At 46.1% G+C, this 18,933-nt stretch overlaps 1 protein-coding gene across 1 annotated transcript in view; it reads left to right on the plus strand.

Moving 5' to 3' along the window:
- CDC40 (cell division cycle 40) overlaps positions 1-17,229 on the plus strand; it is a 40,437-nt gene extending 23,208 nt beyond the window's left edge. The window contains exons 5-15 of the mRNA XM_068160530.1: positions 783-922; positions 1,977-2,073; positions 3,191-3,330; positions 3,498-3,572; positions 4,137-4,182; positions 6,109-6,210; positions 6,848-6,963; positions 7,047-7,180; positions 12,900-12,976; positions 15,190-15,334; positions 16,214-17,229. Of these exons, the coding sequence (XP_068016631.1) occupies positions 783-922; positions 1,977-2,073; positions 3,191-3,330; positions 3,498-3,572; positions 4,137-4,182; positions 6,109-6,210; positions 6,848-6,963; positions 7,047-7,180; positions 12,900-12,976; positions 15,190-15,334; positions 16,214-16,391 (1,250 nt within the window). The 3' untranslated portion in view covers positions 16,392-17,229. The remainder of the gene's footprint in view (positions 1-782; positions 923-1,976; positions 2,074-3,190; positions 3,331-3,497; positions 3,573-4,136; positions 4,183-6,108; positions 6,211-6,847; positions 6,964-7,046; positions 7,181-12,899; positions 12,977-15,189; positions 15,335-16,213) is intronic.
- Positions 17,230-18,933: the final 1,704 nt, after the last annotated feature.

An 18,933-nucleotide genomic window follows, 5' to 3' on the forward strand; every position in this document is an offset into this window, starting at 1 on the left:
GTGTCCTCTTCCAGGGAATGCATCCAAGGTTATTGCTTTTGTCTTTCAAAGTAAGACAAAGAAACTAAAAGAGGGTAGAATCAGAATAGCTATAAGGAAGAATGTTTTACAGTTAGGGTGAAGAAACATTTCCCAGCTTGCCCAGAGAGGTGGCAGGTGCCCCATCCCTGGAAACATTCATGGTCAGGTTGGATGGGGAGAAACCTGATCAAGTTGAAGGTACCTCTGCTTATTGCAGGGGGGTTGGACTGGGTGACCTTTAAAGGCGCCTTCCAGCCCAATCCATTCTATGAATTGTTACTGAACTGTAATATGCAGTTGTGGTTGGGGCTGTGGGAGACTTAGTTTGGTTTGGGGGTTTGTTTTGGGGGGATTTTGGGGGTTTGATGGGATTTTTGGAACTGAGATAAGTGGGGAGGGTCAGAAGCCAATGGCTAGGTCCTCTGCTTTCAAACACTGCACAAAAATTGATGCTCTCATAGAGTCTGCAGACTTAGTGTTGAAATACTCTAGTAAAGCATGGCACGCAGTTTAAGTGGTTCCTCTGCTACTGTGCACAGCTAGCAGTGATGGCAGCTAGAAAAGTTAGCAATGCTCTGCTCAGTTTTGCTCAAATGCTTTTTGCACTTTGTTGTGTGTATAGGAAGGACTGGTGGGGATGGTTGAGGTTTTTCTGTTTGTTTGGGCTTTATTTTGTCTTTCCTTTTGAACTGACTGTGATGTGACCTGTGATGATGTGTGCTGTGGTGGCAGCTAGGCAGCGTCTCGCTTTTCCTCTTCAGGTTTAACAGTGTTTGAAACTGGACAAAAGAAAATTGAGAAGAGGAAGAAATTTAAGGAGAATGATGCATCCAACATTGATGGGTTTCTGGGGCCATGGGCAAAGTATGTTGATGAAAAAGAAGTAGCCAAACCCTCAGAAGTAAGTACTACTGCTGACACCAATTATTACATGGCAGTGGTTTTAACAGCGATCCAGCTGTGCTAGCAGTTTCTGATCTTCTGATCCATGCTATGCTATGACAAAACATTTCAGGTGATATGTCCCAGTAAGGTGTTCCAAATAGCCTACATTCAGTTGTTTCCAAAACTGCTAGGAAATAAAATTCCTTGTATCTGTGGGAAGTGTACAGAGTCTGATTGAAAGGTGTTTAGAAGCATGAAAAGAGCTGAAAGTAAAACTTGTTTAAAAGAAGGGACAAAAACAGCCCAGCAAAATAACCCCACAATAACACACACACCCCCAGCCCTGCAACCACCAAGCATTCTTCTTATTCAGGCAGTGGTCTGTGCATGAAAAGATAACATTTAATTCTTTTCAGTGTGCATAGCTTTTCAAACTCTTTTGGTAAAGGTATTCTCTTCACTGGTGCTTAGAAATATTTCTAATCTCTTCTATCAAATAAATGTGCCCTTAATAGTGAGTAAATGTAGAGGAGATCCAGTGGAGTTCTGGACTTTGCTATTTGGTTGTGAACACTGAATTTTTAGAAGAGGTGTCCAGATGTGTTTAGAAGAGGTGTCCAGAGAAGGGCCAGGAGGATGATCAGAGGGCTGGAGCACCTCTCCTATGAGGACAGACTGAAGGAGTTGGGGCTGTTCAGTCTGGAGAAGAGAAGGCTCCCAGGTGACCTCATTGTGGCCTTCCAGGATCTGAAGGGGGCCTACAAGAAGGCTGGGGAGGGACTTCTTAGGATATCAGATAGTGATAGGACTAGGGGGAATGGAATGAAGCTGGAGTTGGGGAGATTCAGGCTGGATGTGAGGAGGAGGTTCTTCCCCATGAGAGTGGTGAAGCCCTGGAATGGGTTGTCCAGGGAGGTGGTCGAGGCCCCATCCCTGGAGGTGTTTAAGACCAGGCTGGATGAGCCTGATCTAGTGTGAGGTGTCCCTGCCCATGGCAGGGGTGTTGGAACTGGATGATCCTCGTGGTCCCTTCCAACCCTGACTGATTCTATGATATTTTATTTTTCCAGGAAGAACAGAAAGAGTTGGATGAAATAACAGCGAAGAGGCAAAAGAGAGGAAAAGTAGAAGATGATAAGCCTGGAGAGGAAAAGACTATATTACATGGTAATAGCATCATCCTGCCTGCTCTCATTTTCTTACTCACTGTGTTTTCTTGCCTGCTGTGTTAATTAGTAAGGATGGCAGAGAGCCTCAGCAAAACTGCTGAGGCACCTTGATGTTCCTGCATTGGAGATAATAACACTCATAGGCATAAGCATAAAGGACAGGGAGAGAGATAAACTTGATCTGATTCCACTTCATACTGTGCAGAGCAGTGTGGAAATGTCATCTTCCAGGGTGCTGGCTTTATTTATTTATTTCTTTAATGTCAGCAGATGCATCTCTCCCTTTCCTGTTTCACACAGCATTTAAAGCATTTTAAAGTGATGAGTTTGGCTCCGTTTCAGCTTCAGAGCTGCTGCAGCTCTGTCTGTCAGTGCTTTCAGCAGCAGGTAGTGCTTTGAGTAATGACTTGCAGGCAATTTAGAAAATCACTTGGACTTTCTGCCTCCTCAGTTCTTTATGTAAATGTTCTTGCTGTCATACTATGAATAATTGTGTATCAAATAACAAAAGCCTATACCCTGTGGTACCTTTAAAGGCAGATAAGTAAAACTTAAGAGAACTTAGTTCAGCTCTCTATGTGCAGAAGAGTTTTGCCTTGTACCACCTGACACAGATAGGTAAACTGAGTCTCACTTTGTTAACCACTTTCTGCAGCCAGCCTCTCTCACACAAGCTGGAGCATCTTTTCTTACATGCAGTAAAGAAGTGGCTATGAGATGTGTTGCTGCTGAAGCTGGAGGTGGGGAGATTCAGGCTGGATGTGAGGAGGAAGTTCTTCACCATGAGAGTGGTGAAGCCCTGGAATGGGTTGTCCAGGGAGGTAGTTGAGGCCCTGTCCCTGGAGGTGTTTAAGCCCAGGCTGGTCAGGCTGATCTAGTGTGAGGTGTCCCTGCCCATGGCAGGGGGGTTGGAACTAGATGATCCTTGTGGTCCCTTCCAACCCTGACTGATACTATGAAATAAGATTGCACATCTTTACCCTGTGAAGTGGGGCTTTCTTCTTTGTTCTTTCCCCCACTTTACAGCAGAGCAGCTGTGCTGAGAAGAGCTTTATGATTGCATGTGGCAGTTGAGCCTTTCAAAGATGCTGAGAATTCTGTGTTTATCTTTTCAGTTAAGGAGATGTATGACTATCAGGGCAGATCCTATCTTCATGTCCCTCAAGATGTTGGAGTTAATCTCCGTTCTACAGTGCCACCTGAGAAGTGCTATCTTCCAAAGAAGCAAATCCATGTGTGGTCTGGACACACAAAGGTAGGGAGCTGTGTTTGGGGCGTGGGTGGGTTGTTGCTTTTCAAGATGCAGGATCTGTAGGTTTTACAAAGATCAGCTTTAGCTTTATGCTTAGAAAAGAGGGGAGGTGAACTGAGGGAAATACCTAGCTGCTCCACTTACTGTCTTAATGATATGTCCTCATACAGGGTGTCAGTGCAGTGAGATTGTTTCCCCTCTCTGGACACATACTGTTGTCTTGCTCCATGGATTGCAAAATTAAGGTGAGTTTGTTCTTCTGGTGAAATCTCTGTAATTTTCTACCATCTTTGAATACAGACAATGCATTTTAGAATAATTAAACACTTGGTACTTCTGCCTTTTCTCTGTGTGGCTTTTATTTTCCTCACTTGGTTCATTGGGACACAGCCTGAAGTCATGCACAAGACTGTGGGCGTTGGAACAGTGTTAATCATTTAGTAATAGCATTTAGAAGGTTGCAGGTTCCTCAGGTTATTGCCTTTATGACAGCAATTCATTTTCTGTGAAGCCTACTTTGACAGCTACCAATAGGTTTCATCTGGAGTGTTTTACTGAAGCATTTGTGGTCTTGAGCTAACCTCATTTCAGCCCAGCATAGATCATTCTAGAAAGCTGATGTAAAGGGAGTTTGGCTAAGGAGAAGGTGGCAGCAGCCTTGTGAATTTCTGGGTAGATAGTTGTGACTAATCAGTAGGTGTCATGTGTTTGGAGTTCATTTCTTCAAAGATGTTGCTGTATGTCTTTGCACTTCATTTCAGTGGTTTAGTTGTGTAACAATTGACTTCTTTTTCTCTCCCCCCCCCAAGCTGTGGGAAGTTTATGGAGATCGAAGATGCCTACGAACCTTCATTGGTAAGAGTCTTGATTCTCTTTTCTTTTTTCCTTGATAGATGTTCAAAACATTGAAGGAAGGATATGATTTAGGGTAGCTTATTCATTTCTCATAGAGTGGGCTTGGAGGCATCCAAAGCAGATGGTATTCACTATGTGAATGTACTCAGCCCTGGTTAGGCCACACCTTGAGTTCTGTGTCCCGTTCTGGGCTCCTCAATTGAAGGATATTGAGACACTTGAACGTGTCCAGAGAAGAGCAACAAGGCTATGGAGAGGTCTGCAGCACAAGTCCTGTGAGGAGAGGCTGAGGGAGCTGGGGCTGTTTAACCTGGAGGCTCAGGGGAGACCTTATTGCTGTCTATAATTACCTGAAAGGAGGTTGTAGCCAGGTGGGGGTTGGTCTCTTCTCCCAGGCAACCAGCACCAGAACAAGAGGACACAGTCTCAAGCTGTGCCAGGGGAAGTTTAGGCTGGAGGTGAGGAGAAAGTTCTTCCCAGAAAGAGACATTGGCCATTGGAATGTGCTGCCCAGGGAGGTGGGGGAGTCACTGTCCCCAGAGGTGTTCAAGAGGGGATTGGACGTGACACTTGGAGCCATGGTTTAGTTGACAGGAGATGTTAGGTATTAGGTAATAGGTTGGACTTGATGATCTCTAAGGTCTTTTCCAACCTGGTTGATTCTGTGATTCTATGTTCTTAGCAACAAGAATGAGGAAAGGTGCACATTTTTAGTAACCTTTGTCATTATTCCAGGCAATTTAATGTTGATGTAGAATGCCTTAAGACCCTGAAAGCAAAACATTAGTGTACTGCAGTCATCAATTCTTTACACAGGAGTCCTTTCCAAAAGCAAAGTGATGACATGAAATTGTCCCATCTTCCTGTTGAGAGCAGCAGCCCTCTGAATGTATTCAGCAAGGGCATCTCATGGTTTGATGATCCCCTCTTAAATAAGTGGCCCCTTCTAGTGCAAAAGCCTGGGAAAGTTTTTGTTAGGTTCAGCTGCTCTTTGTCAGTGTAACAAGTGCTTTTGCAAGCAGATACCTGAGACAGAGAGAGAGAAATATGTACATCATAGCAGCCTTGAATGCTGAACAAAAGCAGCTGATTCCCCCTTTGAAACAGGAACATTTCTAGAACACTCAGTGAATGTATGTTGAGTAACAAGAAAGAAGTCTCTTTTCACCTAATATTTCTGATGACAGCTGATGGCTCAGAAAAGGTTCCCTCTCAATAGACTGCTCTTTCTGAACAATTTGACTGTTCTTCTCCAGAGGTCCTTATTACCAACCAGACTCACCTGCTGGTCTGCTATATTTAAGTTACTGTGTGCCAAGATTTTAACTAAAGGGATCTCCTACGAGTCTGACAGCAGGGGTCAGATGAAAGTACTGGGGTTGAGGGGTGGTAAAGTTAACACCAGATGAAAGCATTCTTCATTTTCTGGTCTATTATTTCCCATCTTTTGTACCTGCTTTCTAATTACAAAAGTTACTATTTTCAATGTGTCTCCTGTAGTGTTTGTCTCTCCTCCTCTTCATTAGATGTTGATGTTAGTGTTTTAAACTCCTGCATCTCTTACCTGTGACCAAAACAGTCTTTGAAGCCAATAGTATTTAAAGTTCTGCTTGTATATCAGTTTCTGACTGAGGCACAGTGGTTGGTTCTGTGCAGTGTTATTGTTTCTCCCCCCAGGGCTTGGGGGGGGCTAAGGGGTTTGTGCTTAGTCTCCTCGTTCCTTAGGAGTTGATTTATCTTTCTCACTTGAATCATCCTTCACTCATGAAGAACTTCAGTGAGCAACTTCCTTGTTCTCTTTGCATTGTTAAAGAGAGGCAAATTTAACTTGATTAATGTTGTGGGGTTGGTTTGTTTGGTTTCTTTTCAATTAATTCTAAGCATGGATGGATAAAAGTTTGTCATCACAATTTCTCTGTGTTGTAGGACACAGCAAAGCTGTTCGAGACATCTGCTTCAACAATGCCGGCACTCAGTTCCTTAGTGCCGCATATGATCGCTACCTGAAGCTCTGGGACACTGAGACAGGTAGGCTTACCCTTGTGGGCACTGTTAATTGGCACCATGTTTAATTACCAGGAAATACCAAGATATGTTATCAGTCAGATTCTTTTCAGTTACCCTTCATGTTGGCTTGTGGCTCAGTGTTTAGGCTTCTCATTACACCAGGAAGAGTCTTGAATCGTAGGATTGCTTGGGTTGGAAGAGACCTCTAAGACCACTGAGTCCAGCCATTGACCCACCACCACCATGGCCATTAAAACATGTCCCCAGGTGCCATGTCCACACATTTCTTGAACTCCTCCAGGGATGGTGATTCCACCACCTCCCTGGGCAGCTGTGCCAATGCCTGACCACTCTTTCAGTAAAGATGTTTTCCCTAATACCCAGCCTAAACCTTCCCTGGCTGAGTCCCCTTGTCCTATTGCTAGTTCCTTGAGAGAAGAGGCCAACACCCACTTCACCACAGCCTAATACCCACTTCACCACAACCTAATACCCAACCTAAACCACTTCACCACAACCTAATACCCAACCTAAACCACTTCACCACAACCTAATACCCACTTCACCACAGCCTAATACCCACCCTAAACCTCCCCTGGCACTAATCAGCCCAAAGAGGTTCCAGCTGGATGCACTGTGAACGACTTTTCTGTTGCAGGGCAATGCATTTCGAGATTCACAAACAGGAAGGTTCCTTACTGCGTCAAGTTCAATCCCGATGAAGACAAACAAAATCTCTTTGTTGCAGGAATGTCAGATAAGAAAATTGTGCAGGTATGTCTGCTTACTATCCCCTCCTCCAAAAGTCCTGATACTTAGGCAAAAAGAAGGTCTTACTCTGACTCTTTCATTCGTAGTGGGATATCCGAAGCGGCGAGATCGTGCAGGAGTACGATAGGCACTTGGGAGCTGTCAACACCATTGTGTTTGTGGATGAAAACAGGAGGTTTGTGAGTACATCTGATGACAAGAGCTTGAGAGTCTGGGAATGGTAAGTTTAAAAATTCCTGCTTTAATTTCAAGTGTATTATGAGCAAGCTGAGAAGCGAGTTTATTTTCGGCTGTGTACATAGCACTCAGGATTCTGGAGTGTACAGGAGTCTAGCTAGCTGAGGAAGAGCTGGCTTAATGCTGGAGACACTTCATGGATTTCCTCTTCTCTCAGAGAAAGACATAAGACAGCCCTGTCAGCTTGATGCCTGCTGCACTCTATTAATCTCTCTTCTCTTCCCTTTCCCTAAGGGTGTATTAGCCCTAAAATGAATCCTTTAAAGAAATGCCTGCTCTGTTACATCAGTGTGTGTTGGGTTTGAATGCTCTGAGCTTGGATGTGCACACTGTTATATAATATTTGGCCCATGGATGAAATAGCTGCTTTGGTGGAGCCTTATTTCTGGTTTTCTGCTAGTCTGGGGGGAAGTTTGGCAATCATTGTTACCCACAGTGTGAATACAATAGACAACAGGAAAGTGACAATTATCCAAGCAAGAGACGACAGCAAAGTGAAAGTCTATCCAAGAAAAGCTCACAAGAAACATCATTTTAAATGTCTCCCAATGTTTAAACAAATCAGGGGAAAAAACAAACCTCCCCTGTCTGAAGTGGGGTCTGGGCACTAAGATTTTCAGCTTAGGGCTTAAGATTTCTCTAGGATTTCCAATTCCTTTTTGCAGTAATCACTCCCATACCTTTCGGTATCCGTTGCCTTTTGCTCTTCACACATGCAGAGCTGTTGCACAATACAGGCCCTAACTCTGTGACTAATCAGTTCCTTCCTAGCTTGGCTGGGGTTTTGTTGGGTTGTTTGTTTCAAACCTAGACAAGAGACTCCAATCTGTGGTCCTCAAATGCTACCCAGGCAGCCAGCAAAGCCCTCGGCGTGTCTGTGATCGACTGCTATCATTGCCAGTAGCAGCAGTGGTAATGACCAAAGTCTGGGAGCCCAGGCTTAGGCTAGACATGTAATGCTGTCACCATATGTCACTGCAAGAGAGCCTCTGTTCTGTACTTCCTAATTAGGCACATGCATCCACTGAGCCCCTTGCAGAAAGATCTGTACAATATGATGTCTGCTGAGGAATGTCTCCTCCCTGGCGAGTGGGAGGATGAGCTTGCTTGCACAAATCTGTTACTTCCTTGAGACTGGATTGCCCTTGTTTTGTGAGCTTTGTGTTGATGGCTGAAATAAATAGCAAAGTGGGTGGATTTAGTCACTGTGGGGAAGAGCTGGAAAGGCAAAAAGGGGTCTGGCATGGGAACATTGCAACCTGATTGTTCCAGCAGCAGAAGGTTTTTGTTCTTTCTGAAGGAAGAAGAAAAATTAAACCATCTATCTCCTGAGCTTGCTGTACACTGAAGAAAGAGTTTCTCTTGTTCAGCTAATAGGGAACCCAACTGTAGGCCATAGTCTCTGCTAATACAGGCAGCAGGGATTGTTTGGGTTTTCTAAAGCACAAATGTGATGCTGTCTTCCTAGGCACAACTTGACAAGCTTTCTCCACAACCTGCCATGGTACAGGTTAATCAGTCTCCAGGCACATTCCTGCCATTTCAAGATGCATTCCAGTGCATGAAAAAGAGGTTATAGAGAAGCTTTTGGAGCATGCAAATCTTCCATGGCCAAGTATTTCATGCTGCACCTTGAATCCTCTTTTCCTAAGTTCATAAGGAAAATGATTTGCAGCTTCTGAAGAAAGATGCCCAACTCACCCCTAAGTTCTCCAGCACAGGATCTCTTCAGTATCCTCCAGAAACAAAGCAGAATTGATTGTGACCAGAGTATGGCCTTCCAAGGCAGTAATTAGAGCTGATCTAATTGCTCAGATTCAATTGTGTAGAGGAATTGTCGTATGTTTTGTAAACACTTTTGACTTGGCCAGAGCTGGTAATGGGATGCCATGTCAGCCTTCCCCACAGCCCAAGAGTTCATCCTGTGCAGAGGATCTGGCTGTGTGCTGTGCAGTGAATGGCTGCATGTGCAGCACAGACTCTGTGCAGTAAATGATGTCTTTAGGAATCTTCTATGGGGGTACTTCAGCATTTGTCTGCTTTCACATCTTGTGAGACCCCACCTGGAGCACTGCGTCCAGCTCTGGAGCCTCTGTTCCAGGAAGGGTCTGGAGGTGCTGGAAGGTATCCAGAGAAAGGCCATGAGGATGAGTTGAGGGCTGGAGCTGATCTCCTATGAGGGCAGTCTGAGGGAGTTGGGGTTGTTCAGTCTGGAGAAGAGAAGGCTCTGAGGAGGCCTTATTGTGGCCTTCCAGTATCTAAGGGGGCTACAAGAAAGCTGGGGAGGGACTTCTGAGGGTGTCAGGGAGTGACAGGACTGGGGGGAATGGGGGGAAAAATAGAAATGGGTAGATTCAGATTGGAGGTCAGGAAGAAGTTCTTCCCCATGAGGGTGGTGAGAGACTGGCATAGGTTGCCCAGGGAGGTGATGGAAGCCTCATGCCTGGAGGTTTTTGAGGCCAGGCTGGATGTGGCTCTGAGCAACCTGATCTAGTGTGAGGTGTCCCTGCCCATGGCAGGGGGGTTGGAACTGGCTGAGCCTTGATGTCCCTTCCAGCCCTGACTGATGCTATGATTCTATGGGACTGTGTCCCAGCAGGGGTAGTCAAGCTGGCATGGGTGTCAGAATCTGTGGTTTCCCTTCTAGAAATGTAAAATGTTGGTTTGCCTTTGTCTCCTTCATGTGGCTCTGATCCTGCTTGGATAAATAGCAAAGTTATTTGGGCAACTGATCTGGGAGGCTTTTATTTCCTTTTACCTTCAAGTCCCCTAGCAGAGCAGGAGCTGTGCAGTGGTAGCTTAGTTATTGTCCTGACAGGCTTAGGAGGCTTGTCTTCTCTGTAAACTTCTCCACTCCTCAGCCAGCCTCATCTCCCCATCACCCCTGGCAGAGATACTGTCGTGCTCTGAGAGAGCTCTTCATGATGTGTGGATCCCCAAATTGGTTTGGATTGGGTTTGTTTGGGGTTTTTTTCTGCTTCCTTTAAGGGCCTGTTTCTCTCTCCTGCTTGGGAAAGCAGTGGTATTAGAACATTTCCCTAAACCTGGGCTAGCAGACAGTCCTTTAGATATTTAAACCTTCTCAGCCTTTGAAATGCTGTGAAGTGGGGAAGGGACTTGAAGCTCTTTCCATTTAAAGCTGTCAGCAAGCACTGTGTCACATGAGTCTTGGGGCCAGGCAGCCAGCACAGCATCTTTCTGGGTGATTGTTTTTTTCAAGGGTGTTTGGTTTGGTTTGGTTTTGAAGGGAGCTGGCTGATGGCACTTATTTAGCAACTTGGCTGGAAGCAAATGTGAAACATGAATGTGTTAAACTCTCAGTTTAATGCAGCAGATGCTGCAGCTGCCCCAAGCCTGTCTGCTGGGCTTCAACCTAACACAGAGCTGTCTTGAATAAATTCCAGTAGGTGAGGGGGAGAAGGCAGGACGACCTGCACTGCAGTTGAATTTCCCACTGCAGTCCTCCAGCAGTGGACATGCATCTTCTGCCAGGAGACTGCCTCTTACTGGGGCTTCCAGTGGGATTGCTTTTAACTGGTATTGAGAACTCCAAGGGCCTGTGGGCGTGGTGGGTGGTGGCAGCTGATCAAGTTCTGACCTCACTGCAGCCATGCCCTTGTGTCCTGTTGCAGATAGGGACCTTAGCAATGCCTATAAATACCTGAGGGGTGGGTGTCAAGATGAGGGTGCCAGGCTCTTTGCAGTGGTGCCCAGTGCTAGGACAAGAACAATGGGTACAAGCTAGAGCACGGGAGCTCCCCCCTCAACACAAGCAGACAGCTCTTCACATGAGGGTGCTGGAGCCCTGGGACAGGCTGCCCAGAGTTGTGGAGTCTCCTCCTCTGGAGACTTTGAAAACCTGCCTGGATGCCTTCCTGTGGGGCCTGCCCTAGTGATCCTGCTTTGGCAGGGGGGTTAGACATTGATCTGTGGAGGTCCCTTCCAACCCCTGACATTCTGTGACTCTGTGGGCTTTGGAGCTGGTTGGGATTTAATGCAAAAGGGCAGGATGGGGCGCAGGGAGCTTCTCTGGCATGCTGGTCAGCCTCAGAGGTAATGTGGACCTCCTGTTGTTCCTTTACAGGTGTACTGTCCCACAGTAGTCTCAGGTCTGCCCACTGGGAAGCCAGCTAGCTCTGCTCTTAGCCCCAGAGCACGTTGAAGGCATTGCCCTTCTTACTCTAAGGGGTAAATTACTTTACCATTTCACTCGCAGGAACATTTGTGTCGCTTCCTGACAACAGAGCAGCTCCTTGCCCTGCTGCTCATGTGCACATTGTTTAACACAAGATGACAGGAAATAACTTACTCCACAATAAAGCAGAATTCTAATTACCTTGCTAATGGTGCCTGTGTTGCCATCCAGCAAGGCTCAGCCAGCCAGTACAAGGCAGCCACCCACGCTCTCTGCTCCAGCAGTGGCCCAGCAGCCCTTCTACCCTGGGCACCAGACAATGAAAATCTTAACCACCCCCTTTGTATTAATTAATGTTGCTGCAGAACATTTTGCATGCCTGCTCTGCTGAATACATTAATCAAATCTATTTTCTGCTGGAGGAGCTTTCTTTGGCTTAATGAGAAAGCCATGTGCATGCCTTCCCTTCTTCCAGCCTGCTGGGGTGGGGTCTGAGGAACACTGAATCTGCACAGAGCATTAGGAATTCAATTTGTGTGGGCAAGCCCAGATGACAGTTGTGCAGAGTAAGGAGGAGACTCTGCTTGTTCTTGTCCCCAGGCCTTTGTACAGGGCAGGCTGTTCTTAACATCCCCTGACACGGTCCTGTACTCAGTCACGGCTGTGGAGTTCATGGTTCAGTTCGGCTGAGAACATTTGGAATTGATTGGCATCCCACTTGGGGAGATCAGGAGGAAAAGAGCACTCTCAGAGAGACAAGAGAAAGAGACTCCTGAAAGAGCATTGTCAGACAAGCTCCCACACAACAGCTTCCTGTTTTGTGGCATTGGGCTGGGTGGGTTAGTGGTGTTTGGTTGGTTGGGTTGGTTGGTTGGTGTTTAGTTTTGGTTGGTTGGGTTTGGGCTGGTTGGTGGTGTTTGGTTGGTAGTTTGTTTGGGGTTGGTTGGGTTTGGGTGGTGGTTTATGTTTGGGGTTGGTTGGGTTTGGTTGGTGGGGTTTATGTTTGGGGTTGGTTGGGGTTGGGGGGTGGGGGTGGTTTATGTTTGGGGTGGGTTGGGTGGGTTTGGTTGGTGGTGGTTTATGTTTGGGGTTTGCTTGGTGGTGGTTTATGTTTGGGGTTTGGTTGGTGGTGTTTGTGTATATAAACACAACCCTAAGAAGGCAGCAATAGTCTAGTGAAACCAAAACTGCCACCAGCAAGGCACTGCAGTGAGATACCTGCATTTACCACTTTGTTCTTGCTGCCTAGAGAAGAATCTTCTAAGTGCTGCAGTTGAGCTGGAGGCAGCAGAGTATCTTTGTGTGACAGCTCTAACAGATGGAATTCTGCTTCTGCTTTAGGCTTTGGGGTAAACTGACTCTGTCAGAGGTTACCCTGCAGGTGGCTCTGGGGCTGGAGCTCTCTGGGTGGACATTGACAATGCTTTGGAGCTTTTGCATTTCTTGTGTCCTTTAGCCACCACCATAGATTCTCCCCAGTTCAGTGGCAGAGTAAATCAGCTGACTGGAGACAGCCCTTTGGAATATCTCCATGGCTTCATAACACAAATACTTCTTCCTTTTGCAGGGACATTCCTGTAGACTTCAAGTACATAGCTGAGCCAAGCATGCATTCCATGCCAGCTGTGACTTTGTCTCCAAATGGTAGGTTAACACTTTTCTGCCTTCTTAAGCCTGGTTCACATAGGCATGTCTTACTGGTTATAGCTCTGATGGGGCTGTGTTGCATCCTCCTGTCTCCCCACACTATCCACCCCCTCAAATCCAAGACTGGACTAGATCTGGCTTTGATTTAAAAGCCTTAGGAGGAACAAATGTGTCCAAATGAAGGGGTTACCTCAGGATGACTGTGTCACTTTAAATGTAGAGCTTCATCCACTCCAGGCCAAAGGCCTCTCTTTTCATAGAGCTATGATGTGCTCTTTGCTGTATTTAAAATACTGAGAGAAACAAGGCTGGGAGCTGCTGATGGCTGCAAGGCTCTAAGCAAGTTGTGGATGTGGCACTTGAAGCCATGGCTTAGTTAGTCATGAGGTGTTGGGTGCTAGGTTGGACTGGATGATCTCTGAGGTCTTTTCCAACCTTGTTGATTCTGTGATTCTAAGTTCAGAAGTCCTTGTGGTGCCACCCTTAAAGCAGAAACTGATGTTGCAGGTGAACCTGTTAGTGCTCTACCTTTCAGTTCTGGATCTAGCCCAAACAACCCAAATTATCTCAGTGCTTCTCTCTCTTAATGTTTGTTTTCTTCAATTAGAATCAAACTGAAGGAGGATGAAGGTTCAATGAGTGAAAATCCTCCCACCAGGACAAAATCTCTATCTGTTTTGGCCAAAATTAAATAGGTTTAGTGTCAACATGATTCAAGTGTTGCCAGACTTACAGTTACCAATCCCATTCCACTGAGCAGTGGCTGATCAACTTGCTGCACAGCTGAGGTTTCCCAGCCAGCTCTCAGCATCAAGGTGTGCTTGCTTTGCAGTGTAAACACTTCATTCTTGACAACAGGAGTGGCTTTCCACTAGAAAAAGGAAGATTCTGGAGGAAAGGGTAGCTGCATGTAAAAATGTTAAGCTTCCCCAGTTGGCCTTTTTCAGTCCCTGTTTCTGCTGTGGCACAACTTGCTGTATTCTCAGCCAGTTTTTGGGTTCATCTCATTCTTCCAGCTTGCTACACTGGATTTCTCTTTTGGTTTTGGGGGGGCTTTTTCCCCCCCAGTTGTGGCTGGAGCATTTGATTTCTAAGATATATTTGAGTGTTTGATTTCTGAGATGACTGCTTCATGCCTTATATCACTTACTGCATCATCTCTTCAGCTCAGGACATCACCTCTCACATTAACATCATCTTTGCCTACAGAAGGCCAGACACACCCCTACCTTTCAGGATAGTTGTGCTTGTGTCTGCCACACAGCTGACAGACAGCTTGTGCCAGACACATCATGCACCATTTTGGAGTGAAATGAGTCCTTTAAAGGAAAGTAAATGGAAAGTTTTCCAGATGTGGAACTCAGAGATTTAGGAATCTCATCAATTCATTGTTTCTTCCTGAGCAATGCAGGAAAGAGACCTTCTAAAGAGGAGAAGAGCCTGCTTGGGATACACACTTGATTTGTTTCTTTGGGAGGCTGGGAAAAAATAATCCTCAAATTCCAAGCTGGTAGCTGGAAGTGTGATGAGATTTACAGTCAAGTCAGCACATTTCATGTGATCACTGCTTGCATAAAACACTGTCAAGGCAGTGGTGATAAGCAGTGCTCAAGACAGAAGTCTCTTTCCTGGGGTGTTCTGCAGCACACCAGCATCTTTGGCTTCTCGGGCAGGAGTTAATGCAGTGCCAAGATGCAAAAGGAGATGGAGTTCAGATTAGGAAAGTTCTTTCTTTCACTAAAGTGCCTTTACTAAACTGCATTCCACTAGGGCAGAGAGTACTAAAGAGTTGCACAAATAGGATTTTCCAACTCCTGAGTCTACCTTAGACCTCTTTGTCCCATCAGAGTACTCACAAAGCAGGTAAGATTGCAGCTGGATAGAAGGTTTTTTGCCCTCCTCTGAATTACCTGAATATGGGCACCAGCAGAGCTTGCTCAGTGGCTTGAAGACTTCTCAGCACAGTGTTGTTAAGAGCCAGAGCACATCCTGTAGTAACAGGTCTCTCAAATCCTGTCAAACATAAGGCTTTGCCTCTTGGCAGTGGAGCCAGGCAGAAGCAGTATCAGCTGCTCCCCAGAACTCTGCTACACACTGACAATCAGGATTAAGGCAGTGCAAGAAAAGTGAAGGAAAATGCCTTAAACCATTGCAGTTTGTCTCTTGGGGTGCAGCACTCTGCTAACACCTGTGGTTTTTTGCATTTGTAGGGAAGTGGTTGGCTTGCCAGTCGATGGATAACCAGATTCTGATCTTTGGAGCTCAGAACAGGTTCAGGTTAAACAAAAAGAAGATTTTCAAGGGTCACATGGTTGCTGGCTACGCTTGTCAAGTGGATTTTTCACCTGACATGAGGTAAGTGTGTGTGAATAAGCTGGCACAGACACAAGATCTCTTTCTGAATCCTCTGCAGCCTCCAGTCCAGCCTCCCTGGTAACTCAGCTCAGCCAGAGCTCTGTAACCAAAAGCAGAAAGCTTACTCTTGTCATTTGACAGATGAAGCTATACTCTGTGGTTGCTCTGAGCAACATGTAGGAAACAGCCCAGGTAGTGCAGGTTCCCTGTTCTGCAAAAATGATTTCTCCTGCTCTTAAAGCATCCCCAGAGTCCCTTCCTTTTGCTTGGCCCTGCTGCAGCACAGGGAGGCTTTTGCCTCTGACCTGCACCTGGGTCTTTTTGTGCAGGCCTGCAGCACAGGGTCTGTTCCTGCAATGTGCACTTGTGTGGAGTGAGAGGGATTTGGACATGGCCAGTTTTCCCCATCTGCAGGTCCACTCTGGGTATCCTCATTTATTGTCCCAAGAACCATCTTTTTCCTCCTGTTTGCTTAGTGATAAGCCCATACCTTCACTGCTGTGCCTACACAGGATATTCATTACTCTACACTGGAGAATAACCTCAGCAACACTGGAGGGAAAAACAAAGTGTCTGTAAATCTCAGAGCAGCTGCTGTCACTGTCTCTTGCTGCTGTGCTCTCTGCAGCCCCATGACACAGTGCATGGTAAAATGGCCTTGCTTAGCACATTTACCTCACAGCTGAACAGTCACCTTCCACAGGAGTTGTGTGCCTTGGAGCTCAGCCTGGATGCTGCTGCTCTGCCAGGGGTGTTTGCAGGCTGTCAGGCACAAAGCTCACAGGGTGAAGCTCTCTTCCTTTGCTCAGTGTAAAAAGTATGATAATCCAGGCAGTCTTCAGCCATGATCCAACTTTTGTTTCCATCCTGTTACCATAGCTATGTGATATCTGGAGATGCAGATGGGAAACTGAACATCTGGGACTGGAAGACGACAAAACTCTACAGCAGATTAAAAGCACATGATAAAGTCTGCATTGGTGCAGTGTGGCATCCACATGAGACATCTAAAGTCATTACGTGTGGCTGGGATGGTCTTATTAAGTTATGGGACTAAAGAGGGTGCTACAGAGATCTAAAGCTGCAAGTCCTGCATCCACCTGCTAGCAGAGGGAGTTCTGCTGGGGGGGCAGACACTTTGAGTCCTGCAGTTCTGTAAATATGCACTAAAAATGGGAAGCCTTCTGGAGTCATGACCAAAAGGATGCAGTCCTAACTCAGACCTCGGAGAAGGAGAAGGTGAGGTCCTCTGAAGCATGCAGCATCAAGTGTTAGTGGTGTCACCTTTTGTGCAAAACACTCATGTAAAATAAAACTATTTCTCAGAACAACTTACTTCTTTTTGTGAGTCTGGCTGGTAAAGGAGGAAACTGGAAATGCTGTCCCTCTTCTTCCTAAGGAGAAGCCTTTGCTCTCTGCTGCAGCAGAGCCGGGAATGATTTGTTTACCTGGATTCAGGGTGGTATTGCATTGTCCCCAAGAGAGTTCTGTCCTTATAGACCACAACTCCACTTGCTAAGATCTGTTGATTTGCAGTAGAAGAACTAATTAAGCTAGAAGTCATCAGATAAAACTGCATAAACTGAAGCCTCTTCCTAACCCCTTGGTTCCTGCCTGTGTTTAATAGCATCCTGCTGATCACCGAGTTTCACCTTTAGAAGCACCCCTCAGCTTCAACATTGTGCTTGCAGTGCTTAAGTGTTGCTTCCCCTCTTCCCCTGTGCTGCTCTGTTCCAACAAGCATGACAGAACAACCACAAAGAAGTGAATGTCTCTTGTTCAGTTTGGAATATGCTGTATTATAAGGCCCAGAGAGCTTTGGACAGTTGGCTGTACATACAGGGCAGACTTTTTCCTCTTACAGAGCTTATTTTTAATAAATCCTTTTGTAAAAGCTTTGCTTCTCTTCCTTCACTTTGTCTCTAGCAGTGTCCATAAAAAAACACTCCTTACCCTTTCATCTTTCAGTTTGCAGCATTCCCAGCAGGCAGACACACTCATTCTCTTGCACTGTTCATAAAGAAACTAATGCAAGCTGAAAGTAAGAGGGGGGTGAGGGGGGGAAATCCTTTTAACTCCCTTCCCCCCCCCTTCTCTTTTTGAGCATAGAATGGAAATGTGTGACAGATTTATCCCAGTGATTAGTTTTTAATTACAGTCTTGACTTACCCTGTATTGTTTACCATAAATCCAATCTGCTCATCAGTTCCAAACAGGAGCAAAGGAGCAATTGCCTGAGTTTGACAGCAGGATAGAAGAGGAGTTGCTCCTGGAGAGGAGCTGCAGCTCAAATTGTGTAGGTGGGAGGAAAGGGGCTGGTGATTTGCTGGGGTTTTGGGGAGATTTGATTTGTTTGATTAACCAGACAAGGGGTACTTGCTAAAGGCAGGCCCTTGGGAGGGAACACAGAGCTTACACATCCTTAGACCAACTTTAAATCTGAGCTTCAGAGTCTTTCCAGGGTCCATTCACACCAGTCACGGAACTGCATGGAGTTTCTGTTACTCCCTCACCTGAGCAGCCTCCTGTGCCTGAAAAACTCCACAAGCTGTTCTCACAAGCTGTCTAACAGCTGCTGACAGAGAGTTGTCTGACCTTGCACCCACACAAGCACCGAAGGGCAGGGAATGTTAGAACCTGGAGAGAGAGGAAAGAGCTGGTCCAGCACATCCTGAGGATGGTACCCTCTGCAGGCAAAGGCTGTTCCTGTTTCTTGACTCCTCAGGGCACAAGGGGGAGTGAGCTGCTGCCATGTCTCAGAGGGTGAATGCCTGATGTTCTTTTCACAAGGCAGGCCTTGACTCCAGTGCTAGGAGTTGAGCTTTGGTGTGTGCTGTGCCCTGAGTGCTGCTTCAGGAGAACAGGGGCTGCAATCATTTCAAAGGGTTCTGCCTCCAGATCCATTTCCTAAATGGCTATGTGGCAGTGTGCCCTGGCCATTAACAGCTTGCAAGTACAGGGGACTTGGGCAGGAGGAGTAGAGCAAATACAAAAACTTCTTGCAGAAATAACTATTAGCTATTAGCTTCCATGTCAGAAACATCTTTCCCCAGTGCTTAACAGCCTTTCAGTCATAATGCTCCAAGTGTTTTGGCTCTGTAGTTGATCCTGTGTTTTCCCATGTGTCACCCACCAGGCAGAAATAGCTATACACAGGGGTCTATATTCCACATATGAAACCAAACATAGCAACTTCAGTAGTAATACACTGAACACTGCCTGCAGGGAACAAAGCTAAAGCAACTTTGACTCAAATCAGTTCTGCTGGGAGCTGATGAATTGAGATTAAATATTTGCCACAAGCCCAGAATCCAAAATCCCCCTAGAATCTTTCAGATGAAATCCTTTGTCCCTCACAGCTGGCCACCCTCTTAATCTTTTGTGGAATTTCTCACATCTGCACTGAAGCCTGCAGGGAAAATTTTTTCTGAGGATAATTCTCCCTTGTCAGCCTGAGAGTTGTGAACCCCCAAAGCTCACCTTGTCAGCTCGTCTGCTGTGCAGAAGGCTAGCCCCTCTGTGCCTGTGTGGTGTCAGTCTAGACTTGTCTTTCCTGCAGCCACCTGGGGAAAGGTTTCTTGCTGGGCTAGTTAACCCCA

The sequence above is a fragment of the Melanerpes formicivorus genome, unplaced genomic scaffold (genome assembly GCF_026170545.1).
Source record: "Melanerpes formicivorus ecotype bairdi unplaced genomic scaffold, bMelFor1.0.p_v2 SCAF_50, whole genome shotgun sequence".
NCBI classification, from domain to species: Eukaryota; Metazoa; Chordata; class Aves; order Piciformes; family Picidae; genus Melanerpes; species Melanerpes formicivorus.